The sequence below is a fragment of the Chiroxiphia lanceolata genome, chromosome 22, assembly GCF_009829145.1.
Source record: "Chiroxiphia lanceolata isolate bChiLan1 chromosome 22, bChiLan1.pri, whole genome shotgun sequence".
NCBI lineage: Eukaryota > Metazoa > Chordata > Aves > Passeriformes > Pipridae > Chiroxiphia > Chiroxiphia lanceolata.
The window spans coordinates 2,005,544-2,019,759 of NC_045658.1; the positions used below are offsets into that span (position 1 = coordinate 2,005,544).

Here is a 14,216-nt window from a genome sequence, read left to right on the forward strand (position 1 = left end):
TGTGAACTACCAGAAGTCCTGCTGCTGGTGTCCTCCTGTCCCCAGTGCCATTCCCCCGCAATGCCCAGCCCAGGATGCCTGTCCCTGCAGTTTCATCTCATGGTGTGGTTTTGCAGTGCAGGTGGGACAGGAGCAGCCCTTCACCTGCCACTCAGCTCAAGACTTGCACACCTAACTGGGCTTGCAGCCTGTGCAGACCTGGCTGGCCCCAGTATCACCAGCAAAGCCTACAAATCCCAACACTAAACCCGCGCTTGGCAGAGCACATCTCTAGCCCTGTATTGCACAGGTGAGTCCTCAGTGCTCAACCCCAAACCTGTTTGGTTCAATTCCACGGGGTTTCCACTGATCCCCACACCCTGCACAGCACATCTTGCCTGTTTTCCCTGCCCACCAGCCTGACTCTCACGTGTCGTGTGCCCAAGGGAGCAGCAGGTTTGTCTCAGGAGCAGTGAGCGTGGGGAGGGATCTGCTCACCATCTGGAGTTCAGTCCATTTGTTTCCCTCCTTCTCCATCCTCTGGGGACAGGACAACATCTGCTAATAAGCTGGCAGAGCTCGGGAGATGATGGATGGACCTGTCAAGGATGTGCTGGCTGGGAACAAGCTGCTCTTCTCACTCTGAAGTGGCTGTCTGGGTCTAGTGCTCTGCAGGTGGACCTGATGGGACCACCAAGGGCTGCTTTGGTGGGGCTGCAAATGCAAGCATTGACCCCGTGCCACTCCCTTTCAGCTTCACCCTCAGCCTGGGAGGTTTGGGCATGGCTGAGAGGGTGCCATGGGGCAGCTCTGTGACCTCAGTGCTGCCAATTGCTCCCTTTCCTGACCTTTCAACAGATCTGGGCATCTGCAAGCACCAGAAGAGCAGTCATACTTCCCTTTGGCCACGCCGGGAAGAGATAGAGATGGAAATAGAGGTGTCACAGCCACTGTGACAGCCAGAGACAGGCACCAGTCCCAGAGCCCTCCAGGCTGCAGAAGCCAGCACAGAAAATCCAGCTCCTTTCAATCCAGTTTTCAGCATGATGCCTCCAATCTCAACTCCCACATGACACAGACACTGAAACAGGAGCAGGTTATTCTCAGTCGTGTCCTAAAAAGAGGCAGCTGCCTCATTGCCCAAAATCTTGTGCTTTTACCAGGCTTGCTCCCCTTTCCCTGCAATCTCAGGTCAGTCCAGGCTCTGGCCTGGTCAGTGGTCTGGAGGAGGTTTTGGGGCCTGGCTGGCCAATGCTTTCAAGTAAACTCCTTGTACATAGATCATGGATTGCCCTACAGCCCTGCTGATGCCCACACATCCTCTGTGTGCTCTTGCCCCTGCACCCCTTGATCACTGCCTTGCCTCTGAGTGCCACGTGAGCCTGACCACAACTCAGCTCCCACCTTGCAGTCCCTTTGCTGCAACCCTTCCTGCCCCCAGTAACCCATCACACCACTACACACACCTCAACTTGTCACCCCAGACTCCACCTCACATCCCTGCTGCTTGGCTCTTCTTCCCACAATTAACCCTTTGCACCCCTGAGTGTTTCAGAGGGAGGAACAGGGACACTCTTTTACCCATAAAGACTTTGCAAAGCCAGCAGAACCCTGTGCATGAGGCTGCCAGCAAATGGCATGTGCAGCAAAGGACTCCCTGCATCCTTCTTGGTACCACCCAGGCTTTTTTGCCACCAAGACAAGTTGCATAAGGACAGTCCTGCTCTTCCAAGTGGAGTAATTCCACTTGTAGTGCTGGGCAAACTGGAACCATGGTGGTCCAGACTGGCTGCATCCCAAACTGGAAATCTGCATGGTGCTGCCATAGAAAAGCCAGCAGGTCTTAGAATCCCAGCATGACTTAGAATCACATCTCTAGCCTTACAATCCCAGAATGGTTTGGGTTGCAAGGGACTTCAAAGATCATCCAGCTCCCCTGCCTTGCCATGGGCAGGGACACCCTCCACTAGATCAGGTTGCTCAGAGCTCCATCCAACCTGATTTCAGCCCTGTTGGACACACACCTGACTCTCTTCTGATCTTCTTTCCCACCTCTTAAAAAAAAAAAAAAAAAGGACAAGAATAAAAGTAGGAAACATCCAAATCCCAGTTTGCTGCTTCCTGGTGCAGACATCCTTCTGTGGGAGTGGAGGTGATGCTGTGCAGACTTCTGTGGGAGAGAGCCTGGCACACTCAGAGCAAAGGCTTTTTTATAAAGCTTGTCTGGGGAAATGCCACAACTTGCAGGAGTTGGATGGAAACAGGCAGCCTAATGCTAGAATTAGAAAAAAAGCTGTTTCCCAAACTCAGCCTTGTCAAAGGGTTTTAGGCAGAACTATCCAAAGCTTCTGAAAAAAAAAAAAAAAAACCACAGATTTCATCAGACCAAAACCAGACCCAGAAAACACAGTCTGGAGTAGGGAAAGGGGTCGAATGGGAGCACCCCTGACAGTGCTGGAGGTGTCCCTGCTGTGGGGCAAAAATGAAGAAAGGACACACAAAACACTAAGTACTTCATCCCACCTCTGGCAGGAGCTGGAATGGAGCTTTGGGGGCCACCACATCCATATAACTATGGATGTGTAGAGGGGCTGAGCTGCAAAATAAAGGTTCCCAGCCCTCCAGCAAGGGAAGAGCATCACAGTGGCCAGCACAGTCCTCACCCACACACAGCTGAACTCCACCAGCCTTTGGATCCCCTTCTCCTTCATGGAAAAGTGTCAGCAGCAGCATGTTGTTTTCAGAAGGGGGAGAAGTCATCACTTGAAGCAGTGACATGGGTGGGATCTGGAGCTCATGCCAAGTACAGAACAACTTTTTGGCAGGGTCCTACTGCTCTGTGGGCTGAGGAGCATCTTCCCCAGGCAAGGCAATCACACCAAGCCTCTGAATATGCTGGTGGGGAATTTGATGTCCCCAGCCCCCCAGTGTTACACTATCCCCAGGGAAAGGACTGCTGTGGAATTCCAGCTCTTTCCTGCAGTCTTTCTGTGTCCCAACTCCCCAACAACAGCTTTCCAGGCACCTGCACATGGGAAATCCAGAGCGACAACCTGTGCTCATTACCTGAACTCAGCCAAATTCTGTGGAAGAGTTCAAACAAACAAAAACCCAAACAAAAAAAAACATATTCCCAAACTGGTGAATGTCTTTGAGTGCTGCCAGTTCCATTCATCATAGCCCAGCTGCTCTTTGGCACTTCTTAGAGGGGCCACAGAGACCAACAAAGCACAAATTAAATTTGTTTCATCCCCATCACTTCCCTGAAATCCAGCCTAGCATCATTCTCACCCTTTATCTCTGTCAGCAGAAAGACGCAGAAGACTCAGAGGAAAAGTGGCAAACAATAAAATATTCAGCCAGGGACAAAACCTGTGTTGTTGTGTTGGTGGGACAAGGGCAGCTCTGCAGGTACCTCTGTCCTGTTTGTTTGTTCCTTACCAGAAAACTAAATAAATAGGTTTAGGTGCTGGGAAGCTGCTTTGTTTTGTTTTCCCAGTAATTGCAGTTAGCCACCGGATTTTAGAGGAGAGAGTGAGTGTGCTGGAGATACTGGGATCACCTTGCCCTGCCCCCTGCCTTCTCCAGCCTCCTCACTGGGCTGAATTAGCCACACACACAGCCCAGCACCCCTGGGATCCAAACAGACCAGCAGCCAGGGCTGTGAGTGTGCACTGGAAGTCCTGGTATGAGGCAAGTGTGAATCCAAGGATCCCATGTCTGTATAAGCCCCTAGGTGAAGAAATCTTTCCTAATGAAAAAAGGGAAGAGAGTAGGTTTAGATGAGATATTAGGAAGAAGTTGTTCCCTGTGAGGGTGGGGAGGCCCTGGCACAGGTTGCCCAGAGAAGCTGTGGCTGCCCCATCCCTGGAAGTGTCCAAGGCCAGGCTGGACAGGGCTTGGAGCAACCTGGGACAGTGGAAGGTGTCCCTGCCCATGGCAGGGGGTGGGAATTGGATGAGCTTTAAGTTCTGCTTCCCCCTTGCCCCACCAGCTGCGGGACTGACTGACTTCATAAATGTCCATGGATGCAAAACTGTATTCACAAGCACATAATTACCAAGCTGGGTATTTTCTCCTCTTAATTAGCAATGCCATGGTTCTTTAATTGCTCGATTAAAGTTGCCCACAAGGAAGGTTTAAGGTACATTAAATCTGCTGATTGGTTCATCAGCATGAATCCCACCAACTGGAAAAAATTAACTGGCTTCCAGATTGCTAACCAGACTCTCCAGATCCATTTCCACCAGCCATGTCCCAGCAGTCCTTCCCCTATTCCCACTTCCCCTTCAGTTTGGGAGCTGGAGGGGAAGAGCAGTGGCAGCCTCCCTCTCTTCTCCCTCTTTGTCCAGAGGACAAAGGCCATTTCTTGGCTGAAGCAGAGCTGGGTAAAGTCTAAACCAGGGCCAGATCCTCACTCAGCCACACAGAGCAGACCCCTGTTTGGTGGCTACAGACACCCATCCCCATGTGCAAATGGGCTGATGGAGCAGGAATTAGGACTTGCTCAGGTGCTGCTCCCCCATCCCTGTTTTCCATCCAAAGGCAACAGCCAGGCTGAAGGCCCTGAGCACAGCAGAGGGAAAGCAGAACCACTTGTGAAAGCCATGGATATAGCACAGAGATGCTCTTCAGAAATGGTGTTTCTGCCAAAGGCTCATCCACCTGCTCTCACAACAGGGAAGAGGACCTGTCCCTCTGTTTTACCCTTTTCCATTTCTTCATTAAAGAAAATGCTTCCTGGGAGATTCTGTGCTCCTGGAGGTCTCCATGGCTGGATGCTGGATGGGTTTGTGTCAGCTCCCAGACAGCAGCACTGTGATCTGTAGCCATGGCACTGCCACTGATGCTCCAAACTGACTCTCTGTGCATGGACAACCTGGGATCAGCTGAACAGATTTTAGCTCAATTTTAAGTTTTGCTCACTGATAACTGGTGAGAGATGCAGCCCAAGGAATAATTCAGGGTCCCAAAAGGTGGACCCTCCTGCAAGGACCGTGGCTTTACCAAGATCCATCCACCAAGGACCATCACACAAGGTCTTGGTGGCTCAGGAGCCTGGCAGCCCCTCCCAAAGAGGACGTGGTAGGAGGGATGTGGTTGAAGAGCCACTGTCCTCACCTGCCTGAGCTTCCCATCCACCTCTCCATCCGTCCACCCACTGGACATGGTACACATGTCTCAGCCCTCAGCCTTTGAGGAGGTGGGTTACAGGTCCTTCCCTTCCCACAGAAGCAAAACCAGGGTTAACAAGCTCCCCTTTCCCATCTCTCTAATTGCACTGACCTTATTGAAATGGATCTCTTATTTGTCCTGCACAGCAGCTGCATGTCAATAAGGTGAATTATGCTGATTGCCTCCTTATCTGATAAATTGCTGGGACAGATCCTTTTCTCTCCTGCTCTTGCTTATTCTGCTGTTTAGGCAGAGCAGTTGCTATTTGCTGTGTGTAAGAGATGTTAATGTGTCGTGTGTGGACCGAGGCACTTCAAGGAGGAAAGAGCAATGACTCTGAGGCCGTGGGTGATGGGGTGAGGGAAGCAAAGTCCTTCAGAACCTTGAAAACCAAGGGAAAAACAAGTGGGGCAGCAGGGCTGTGCTGTCCCAGGAGGGATTTCATCCTTGTGGCGGCCGTGGCAGAAGGTGCTGTGGGGCTAAACTGATGGGAATTTTAGGAGCTGGCAGACCCCAGGATGCCATCAGGAGCTGTGGGAATTCCTGCTCAAACCTGGTTTCTGCCCAGTAAGGCACTGCAGCACACGTGCCCATTCACAGCTGGAGGAGGGGGTCACATGTGATGCCAAGCCAGCTGGCATCCTCAGGTCATCCTGATCCCAGTGTCCCAGGGCTGAGATCTGGCCCCTCGATCCCACCCCTCACATCCTTATGGCAAATGTTAAGACATCAAAACAAGGTGAAACGTGTGGATCCCACTGAGACAGGTGCAGAAGTCAGAGATCCCAAACACCACCCTCCTGCTCCCAAAAAAGGGGTATCCAATGTGATGGATGACAGCAAAGACCCATCCCTGGAAGTGTCCAAGGCCAGGCTGGATGGGGCTTGAAGCAACCTGGTCTGGTGGAAGGTGTCCCTGCCCATGGCATGGGGGTGGAAAGAGATGAGCTTTAAGGTTCCTTCCAACCCAAACCAGACTGTGACTCTATGATCCTGTAAAGGGGATGAGAGACAGAGAATTTCCCAGTGTTCCTACACATATTCACCATGTGGCACCTCACCCTGTCCTTCCCAGCTCTGTGGCACAACCTTCCTTCTCCTCTGAAGGGCTGGGAACAGCTCTGGCTTTGGTCTGGTTTCCTGAGCTGTCCTCCATCACTCTGGCAGGCCCTTAGAAAAATGAACGTTAAAGAGGAGAGGGAGAAACCTCCACTGTTCAAACATCTTTAGCTTTGACAGATAAGGTGTCTGGCTGTGAAAGGCAGAAGGAAATTAATTTGGAATCACATTTTAAACACTGCCATAGAGGCAAAGTATCTTCTCTCTAATTTCCACACATCCCCCTACCCCCCCGCCCAAGTAAAAAAAATGAATTTCCCTGATATTTATAGAAAGATTATTAGGGCCACTAGGAGTGATTTATATCATCTCATCCCTGTGGCCAAGAATGAAAAATTGCTGGGGCGACAGCGGCTGGAATCCTGCTTTTGTCCTCCTGACAATTAAAACGGCTAATTTCCAACTCCAACAGATCTGCTGGTGTTATAAATCACTCCAGGAAGGCATTTTTTCAGCCTGAAAAGTGAACTGTGCCCTAATCAGGCACAAGATCAGAGATCTACATCTGTTTGCTTTCGTGTGTAAATGTATGTACTCTTGCTCCACGACCACCCACCAAAGGGGATGTGGGCAAGGAGGTGCTGCCCCTGCTCACTTGATATTGGGTCATCAAACTGTGCTGGGAGCTGGAAAAATGTGACAGGGAAAGCAGGAAGGGAAGATGACATTGAGGTCAGAGAAAATCCAATGACAGTTCCGTCCAGTTTCTGATGCCACAAGGCTTGGAGAGTTTTGCTGGGTCCATCTCCATGCAGAAGGGCCACCTGGGAGCACATGTTGGACCACACTTCCTCCTGTGCCATGCTTATGGTAGGAGCAATCCCACTAGAAGAGGGCAGGGGGGCACAGCAGCTCTCCCACAGCTTTGCTTCCAGGAGAGAGCAAACCTGTCTGAGGAATCACAGGAAAATGAGGCAGCACCGATGCCACAGGTTCCCTCAGCCTCCTGGCTTTGGGATGTCCTGGGGCAGAGACTGCAATACAGGACTGCTGGAGGGGAATACAGGGATTGGGTGTTTGGTCCTTCTGAACCAACTCACAGATCTTTGCAGTGGTGGAGCTGGACCCAGCCCTCCACAAGGCCCTTGCTGGTGTCCCCTCCCACAGTGGCATGTGCCTGGCCCCACACACACCTTGCACCCACTCTTTAACATGATGGAAGACCCTTTCCTATCTACCCCAGGATAACTCTCGAATCAATGGTCGCAGACAGGAAGAGTTTGGGATAGAAGCATTTATTCTGCCCGTCCTTCCCACTCTACGTAGCTGGGGACCTGCGGGAGCCAGCGCCAGTCCCAGCAGCCCTTGGGTCTATTCCAGCCCAGTGCCGGACGTCCTAACCTTGAGTCAAACCTCCCTAAGACAAATCCTCCACTTGACATTTCCACGGAGCTCAAACAAAGGCCCCCGCACTCATATTTGTGCTGCTCCCCCTCTCCACGTCCCAGGAAGAAACCGAGCGCAAACAAATCTGTGTGCAGGGCTCTCCCGGGGAGCTCTGTACACACACATCCCACACGCCTGCTGCTGGTCACCCCACTTCCTTATCACAGTTTGTACAGTCGGCAGCTCACAGCCTGCCCAGAGGGCCCCCCGGGAAAGCTCCCCACACCCCCCGGACGTGGGGCTCGGCAGCAGCCCCGGGAGGGTGAGGGATGGACACAATGACCTTGTTTCATGAAAGCTCAAATGTTTTTCTTTTTTTGTTTTCCTCCCTTTCAAACCCCTGCCAGCGGTGGGGGTGTTCTGGAGAGGCCAAACAACACATTTGGGAAGCGTGAAGCCAGCCAGCAAAGGCTTGGGCAGCCCTGGGCCTCCACAGGAGGCTGGCTGTGCCAGTTTTTGTGAAAAGGCATCTGTCCTCAGCCCTTCTCCAAAGAGGCAAGAGCCCCTTGCGGCCATCCCTCCCCTTGCAGGCACTGCAGGCGAGAAGCAGGGAGACTCACCCATGCAGGAATCCCGCTGCTCTTCGTAGCCAGCACTGCACACGCACTTCCCGATGGGCACCAACCACTCTCCCTCGGCGCTGCAGTACATCTTGGGGGTGTCCCTCTCCTCCGAGTGGCCCACGCACTCTCCCCGCACTTCCACCAACGAGGACGAGTCCGCCCCAGTCACGGCCTCGGAGAAGGATGCCAAGTTCCTCACTGTAGCCGGGCACTTCTTGTAGTACACCCGCACCGAGACGATGGCAATGCACGCCCCGATGTCCTGGAAGGCCAGGTAGAACCCCCTCTTGCTCAGTGGCCCCACGCCCCGCACCTCCGTGTTCAGCTTCAGGCGCCGCACCCCCAGGTCCACGTTGGTGAAGCTCTCGTCCGCCGCGATCGTGTCGATCTTCATGAACTGGCTCTCCCGGGTGCTGGTGCCCAGGTCCCGGTCGGACTCCATGTAGTAGAGATTGAAGGTCTCCTTGCAGGTGCCCAGCACACCTGGCATGCTGTTGCAGTCCCTCAGCGTGAATTTGATCTCGGCGTAGACCCGCCGCGCGCCGTCCCGCTGAACCCAGTTGGTCCGTAGCCAGTTGTTCTGGTTGGGGGTCATGACATTACAGACCTGGTAGGTGTGGATGGGGCTGAAAAACTCATCCATCTCATTGATCGAATCCCACTGTGGGACAGAGAGAGAACAGGTCATTCTGGATGTCCCCAGCCACCAGCTGAGCACAGAGCATGCACAGGTCTGCCGTCTCCCGCCCCAGGATGAACTCCCTCTGCTCCTGTGCCTGGCTGGGAGGTCACTGCTGCCACAAGGCAAAGGGAAATGAGGAGGAGCAGCATTTAACCAGCACTGATTTGGGCAGTGACTCCCAGCCCACCCTGCTGCAGCTCTGTGTGAGGTGCACCCTGTTTATTCCCGTCTGGGAACGCTTGTGTGAGGTTGATGTGCTGGCAGAGGCTGATGGCAGCATGTGCTTGGGAGGGCTCCAAACCCTCTAGATCACGCCTGTGAGTCCCTTTTCTTGGTGCTCAGCCCATCATTCGCAGCAGCAGGAACCACCTGTGTGCTCACCTGGGTCTGCCCTGGCTCAGGCACTGTCCATGCACAAACTGAACTGGGTGCTTTCCATCTGGAGAAGGAGTTTCAGGGTGGGTAGCACAGGGTGAAGGGGAAGCATGCAGTGAACACAGGACTTGCAGCAAGAAACAGGGGCCCGTGGGGGCTCAGAGCCCTCTTCTTCCCCACAAAGTGATACCAGTGTGGCTCCTCGGTGTGAACCCACAGTGCTCAACCCAGCTGAGGGGCTGGATGGGGACTGGCTCTGGGAACACAAAGGTTTGTGGCTTGACAGCTCTCGGGTGAAAATTCCATGTTGCAGTGGCAGCAGGGGGAGTCTGGGGAGGAGATGCTGGCAGAAGCATGTTGCAGCAAGCAGGATTGCAATGAAGGGTGGTCTGGGTGAGTTTAGAGGGACAGTGACATGGGTGTCACACAAGGGAGGGATGCTAAAGGGTTTAACTTATGAGAAATGAGAAATAGTGATATTTTGAATACAAATGAATTCCATAGCTGAGGGACAAGTAGAACTTAGATATTGTAGGCTACAGGACACTTTGGGGGGCTCACTCTTGCCTCAGGTCTCCCTCTCAAACCTCAGCAACCCCTTGCCAGGACTCACAGACCTTCCCTTCTCACCCACCACCTCTTCAGCTCACACTCCTGCCCAAACCAAGCACTCTGATCACACCCCCATGGATGGGTCTGGGACTCCTGAATTGTTGTGGGAAAAGGGGAGGAGGTGGAGGAGCAGAGGAGAAATTCAAACCTTCTGACTTTTCCCTGGACTTGGAAACAGGCTTTGAAGATGCCTGAGCTCCACTCTCGTGCCCAAGTCCAGCTGTGAGGGGCAGCCCCAGATGCACTGCTGCAGAAGCTGGGGAAAATACTGGCACTGCTGCACCAATTGCTCCTCTGCCTTCCAAATCATCACCCCTCTCCTCACACCTACATCAGCACTCCCCTGCCTGCACCATCCTGGGGTCCTGGCTCTGTCTGGGAGCTGGCAGGGAGCAGCCCCCACCTCAGCAGGGTGTGTACCCAGCTGTCTGGGGGGAATGGGGAGCCAAGGAAAGCTCCAACCATGCCTGCACAGAGCAGGAAAACAAATCTTTTAAGCAGCATTACAAGCACATTAAAATAAACTGCCAGGCTTGCCCTGACAGGGCAAAACTGGTGTTTTCTTATGCAAGTGGTGACCCGTGTTTCATTACAGATACAAAACCAACAGCAGTCCTGAGAGGAGGATGCTCAGCTCAGAGACAGTGAGCCTGAAGCCTTCACCCCAGTGAGTGTGGGAGCTGACCAGGATGCAGATCCACTGGGACAGGCACCTGCCAGCCTTGCTGTGTGGCCACCAGCACTGCAGGGACAGGACACAGCTAGGAGAGGGCAGCACACCTCCAGAGTGTGTGAGATACTGGAAAGATGTATCAGTGGTACCTGTAAGACAACCCACTCCCTTCTGCCCTCTCAGATGGGAATGTCCTTCCTCATTCGACCTCCTTGACCTGCGGCTCCTGGGGAGGTGGTGTGGTGCCTTCTGCTCGTGTGAGGGTGATCAGAACAGTCATTTTGGTGAGGTACATCTTCAAAACTTCCCCAGCATCATGCATCTAGGAGAAAACTCTGCTCTCAGCTCCCAAAGAGCTTAAAGTAACCTGGAACAGGCAGTAGCTCCAGGTGCAAACTGACACGGAAACTCATTCCAAGGGAAATATGTCTGCAAAGGGGGTGAAAGTCAAGCCACTGCCAGAGGAGAAAAATGTTTCTGGTTCATTTAAAAAAAACTTGTCTTCTGAATTCCAGAAATGCCCAGGTTTGTCTTGGGGATCACTGAGCTCAGGTAGACAACGTGGAAAGGGGCCAGGCTACCGGTGTGCTTGGCTGGAGGGGTGAGGGCAGCACCCCTCAGCTTCTCCAGGCTCAGAGACGAGCCTGTAGAAGGTGCTGGGACACCCAGGACACTGCCCTGCTGCTTGCCCAGAGTGTACAGTGGTGCTCAGGAGTGTGGGCAGAGCCAGGCACGGCACAGCCCCTCTGCCTCCCTCTGCTCCCACACCCGCCTGTGCACACGCTGAGGCTCTTCCGAGGGTGTGGAAGTCGCTGTCGAAATTAATCGAGCACAAATTAACACAACATCTGCTTCCTGTCTTTTCCCTGCTGAGTTTCCCCGGGGGAAGTGAGGCAGAGCCGAGCATGGGAGGAGACACGCAGGGAGAGGGCAGAGCTGGGGGGGTGAGCAGGGATTACCCTCCCGATGCACAGCCAGCTCCCCTCGGCGATGCCTGTGGGGCCAGGGCTCTCCAGGAGCGTCCAGCAAGGGAAAGATGAGGTTATTGTGTGCACCAAAATGCTTTGGCTCCAGCTCGTGTGGTTGCTTTGCATCTCCAGACATTCACTTCTCTCCCAAATCTGGCATAGGAGATGCAGCTCACAACTGCAGTGTCCCCACACCCTCGTGGCACTGCCAGAGCTGGCAGAAGAGGGAGATATAAATGCCCACCTCCAAGCACGGGCAGCAGTCAGCCCCATCTCCACCCCCCGGGGTGAACCTGGAGAGTTTGCATTTGCACCATCACTCTTTCAAACGTGGTGCTTTTTCGCACAGGGGCTGCACTGTCAGTTCTGTCCCGGGGTTGTAGGCAGTGCCTTGGGATCCCAGTCTGAGACCAGCCCCAAACACCACACCTGCCCTGCAGGGAAAGTGCTCTGTGACCGGTGGAAACGGAGAGGGGCAGGCAGGTCACCTGAACTCGTGGCTTGGGTGCCACAGGTGCATCTTCCCAGCATGTCACAAGGCAAGTGAGGTCTCATGAGCTCTGCCAGATCCCAGGACCTGCAGGGTATTTGGAATCATAGAATCCCAGAATGGTTTGGGTTGGAAGGGACCATTTTGTTCCACCCCCCTGCCATGGGCAGGGACACCTTCCACTAGACCACAGTGCTCCAAGCCCTGTCCAGCCTGGCCTTGGACACTTCCAGGGATGGGGCAGCCACAGCTTCTCTGGGCAACCTGTGCCAGGGCCTCAGCACTCTCACAGGGAGGAATTTCTTCCTAATATCCAATCCAAATCTACCCTCCTTCAGCTTAAAGCCATTCTCCCTTATCCTATCACTGCCTGACCTTGCTAAAAGTCCTTCTACAGCCTTTCTGTAGGCCCTTTTAGATACTGGCAGGGGGACGGAGGGACCTGCTCCAGGAATCCCCGTGACTGGAGGGGTTTCTCTGTTTCACCTCAGTTACAGGCTCCATGGGCAGGGAGAGACTCTGGGTACCACTGGATGAGGAGTGCAGGCCCTGTGCACACCCCCAGCATCACCAGCTGATGGGTTGAAGTGGTTTTATTAACCAAAGCTCAGCTCGGGCCATCCACTGCGATAAGATCCCCCAGTGAGACGGAAATGAGGACATCATAATTAACATGGTGAGCACATGTGCCCTGGGGGGGGGGAAACATGATTGCATCTGCACTCAGGGCTTTTGCCTAATAGTTTAAATTAAAGTCAACACCGGTTGTAAAAAAAATTGCCAGATTATGAAAGGCAAAAGATGCAAACACCAGATATGTGGGCAGCTGAGCAAGGTCTTAGAAGTCTCCCAGGGCCTGTGTGGCACGGCCGAGGAGAAGGAGGAGGAGTGGAGGATGGACTGTGTCCCCCTGGAGCAGCAGCTCAGCCTCCCACCATCCTTGCAGTGCCAAGGGACAAGGTCTCCCTAGTCCTGGGACAGCTTCCAGGAGGGATGCCAGGTCTGCCTGGCCTAGCAATGCTTTTGTGGCCACTGAGACATCCAGCACTTTCCTTCCCAGTGAGCCACAACACTTCCCCAGGAGCTGCCAGGTCCCTCACACCACTGTTACTGGGAGACAAAAAAAGAGAAGGATGTTATTGCAGCTATAAATCATCAGATGGGAGGCCTTAATGGAGATAATCCCCATGAAATCAGTCACTGCTGTGGCTAAGGAGGGATTTGTCAGGCAGTTAACTACCCTGAGCTTCACTGCAGGTGATTAACTCCTGGTAGTGACCAGCATCTGGGGAATTAGCAATAACCCAGCATTTACTGAACAAGCACTGGGAGATGAGCTTTTATCTCAATTACTAGTCTAAATCTTTATTTTCCAATGTTCCCTTCCAACCCATCTTTTTTTTTTTTTCAAAGAAAATTAATTTCACCACAGCTTGAGCTGTAACTTGCTGATATTCCTGGATCCAGGCAGAGGCTTCAGCTTGGAAGAGAAACACAAGAAATGCAACAAGGACATCAAAGTGAGGGAGGACACAGACATGGCCTTGGCAGATGGGAGAGCCCCAACATCTCTTGGTGCTCTGAGGAGAAAGAAATGACCCTGAAGGGAGTTGAAGTGGCAAGGACACGGAGCAGCTTGGGCTGGGGGCCGGTGTTTTACAGGGTGGGCTTGGGGCAAAGGGTCCCCAAGCTCTGTGACAGACAAGGTGCATCCAAGCCATGAACTGGTTGTTGGCTGCAGGACCATAGCCAGGCAAAAGAAGTCCCCTGGTGCATAGGCTTTGCTCTGCAAACAGCTCAGTCCCAGGACATTTACAGCATCGTGAAATCCCCGTCCCTGATGCACAGACAGTGCTGGGAAACAATCCTACAGGCTCATCTGTGCTCTCAGCTGGGTGTTTCAGCACATCTAGTGCCTCTCTAACAGTTTTCTCCCTGGGCACTGTAGGATGAGGGAGGAGCATTCTTGGCTAATTGTGCCCAGGGTCCTCAGGATACATCCCTTTAGGAGGAGTGGAGGGGGCAGAGATGGGGAGCTGCAAACCTCCTCTGAAGGTCTTTCCTGGTGCTTCCACCAACAAAGCCAACATGGAACATACCAGGTGGGACTGCTGGGAATTGTGCAGGACTGGGAGCTGGACTCGATGGCCCTTGTGGGTCCCTTCCAGCTCAGGACATTCCATGATTCTGTGAT

The 14,216-nt window shown here is 53.2% G+C and overlaps 1 protein-coding gene across 3 annotated transcripts in view; it reads right to left on the reverse strand.

Moving 5' to 3' along the window:
- EPHA8 (EPH receptor A8) overlaps positions 1-14,216 on the reverse strand; it is a 47,684-nt gene that overhangs the window by 17,441 nt on the left and 16,027 nt on the right. For all 3 annotated transcript variants that reach the window (XM_032709183.1, XM_032709182.1, XM_032709181.1), the window contains exon 3: positions 8,220-8,883. In XM_032709183.1, the coding sequence (XP_032565074.1) occupies positions 8,220-8,883 (664 nt within the window). The remainder of the gene's footprint in view (positions 1-8,219; positions 8,884-14,216) is intronic.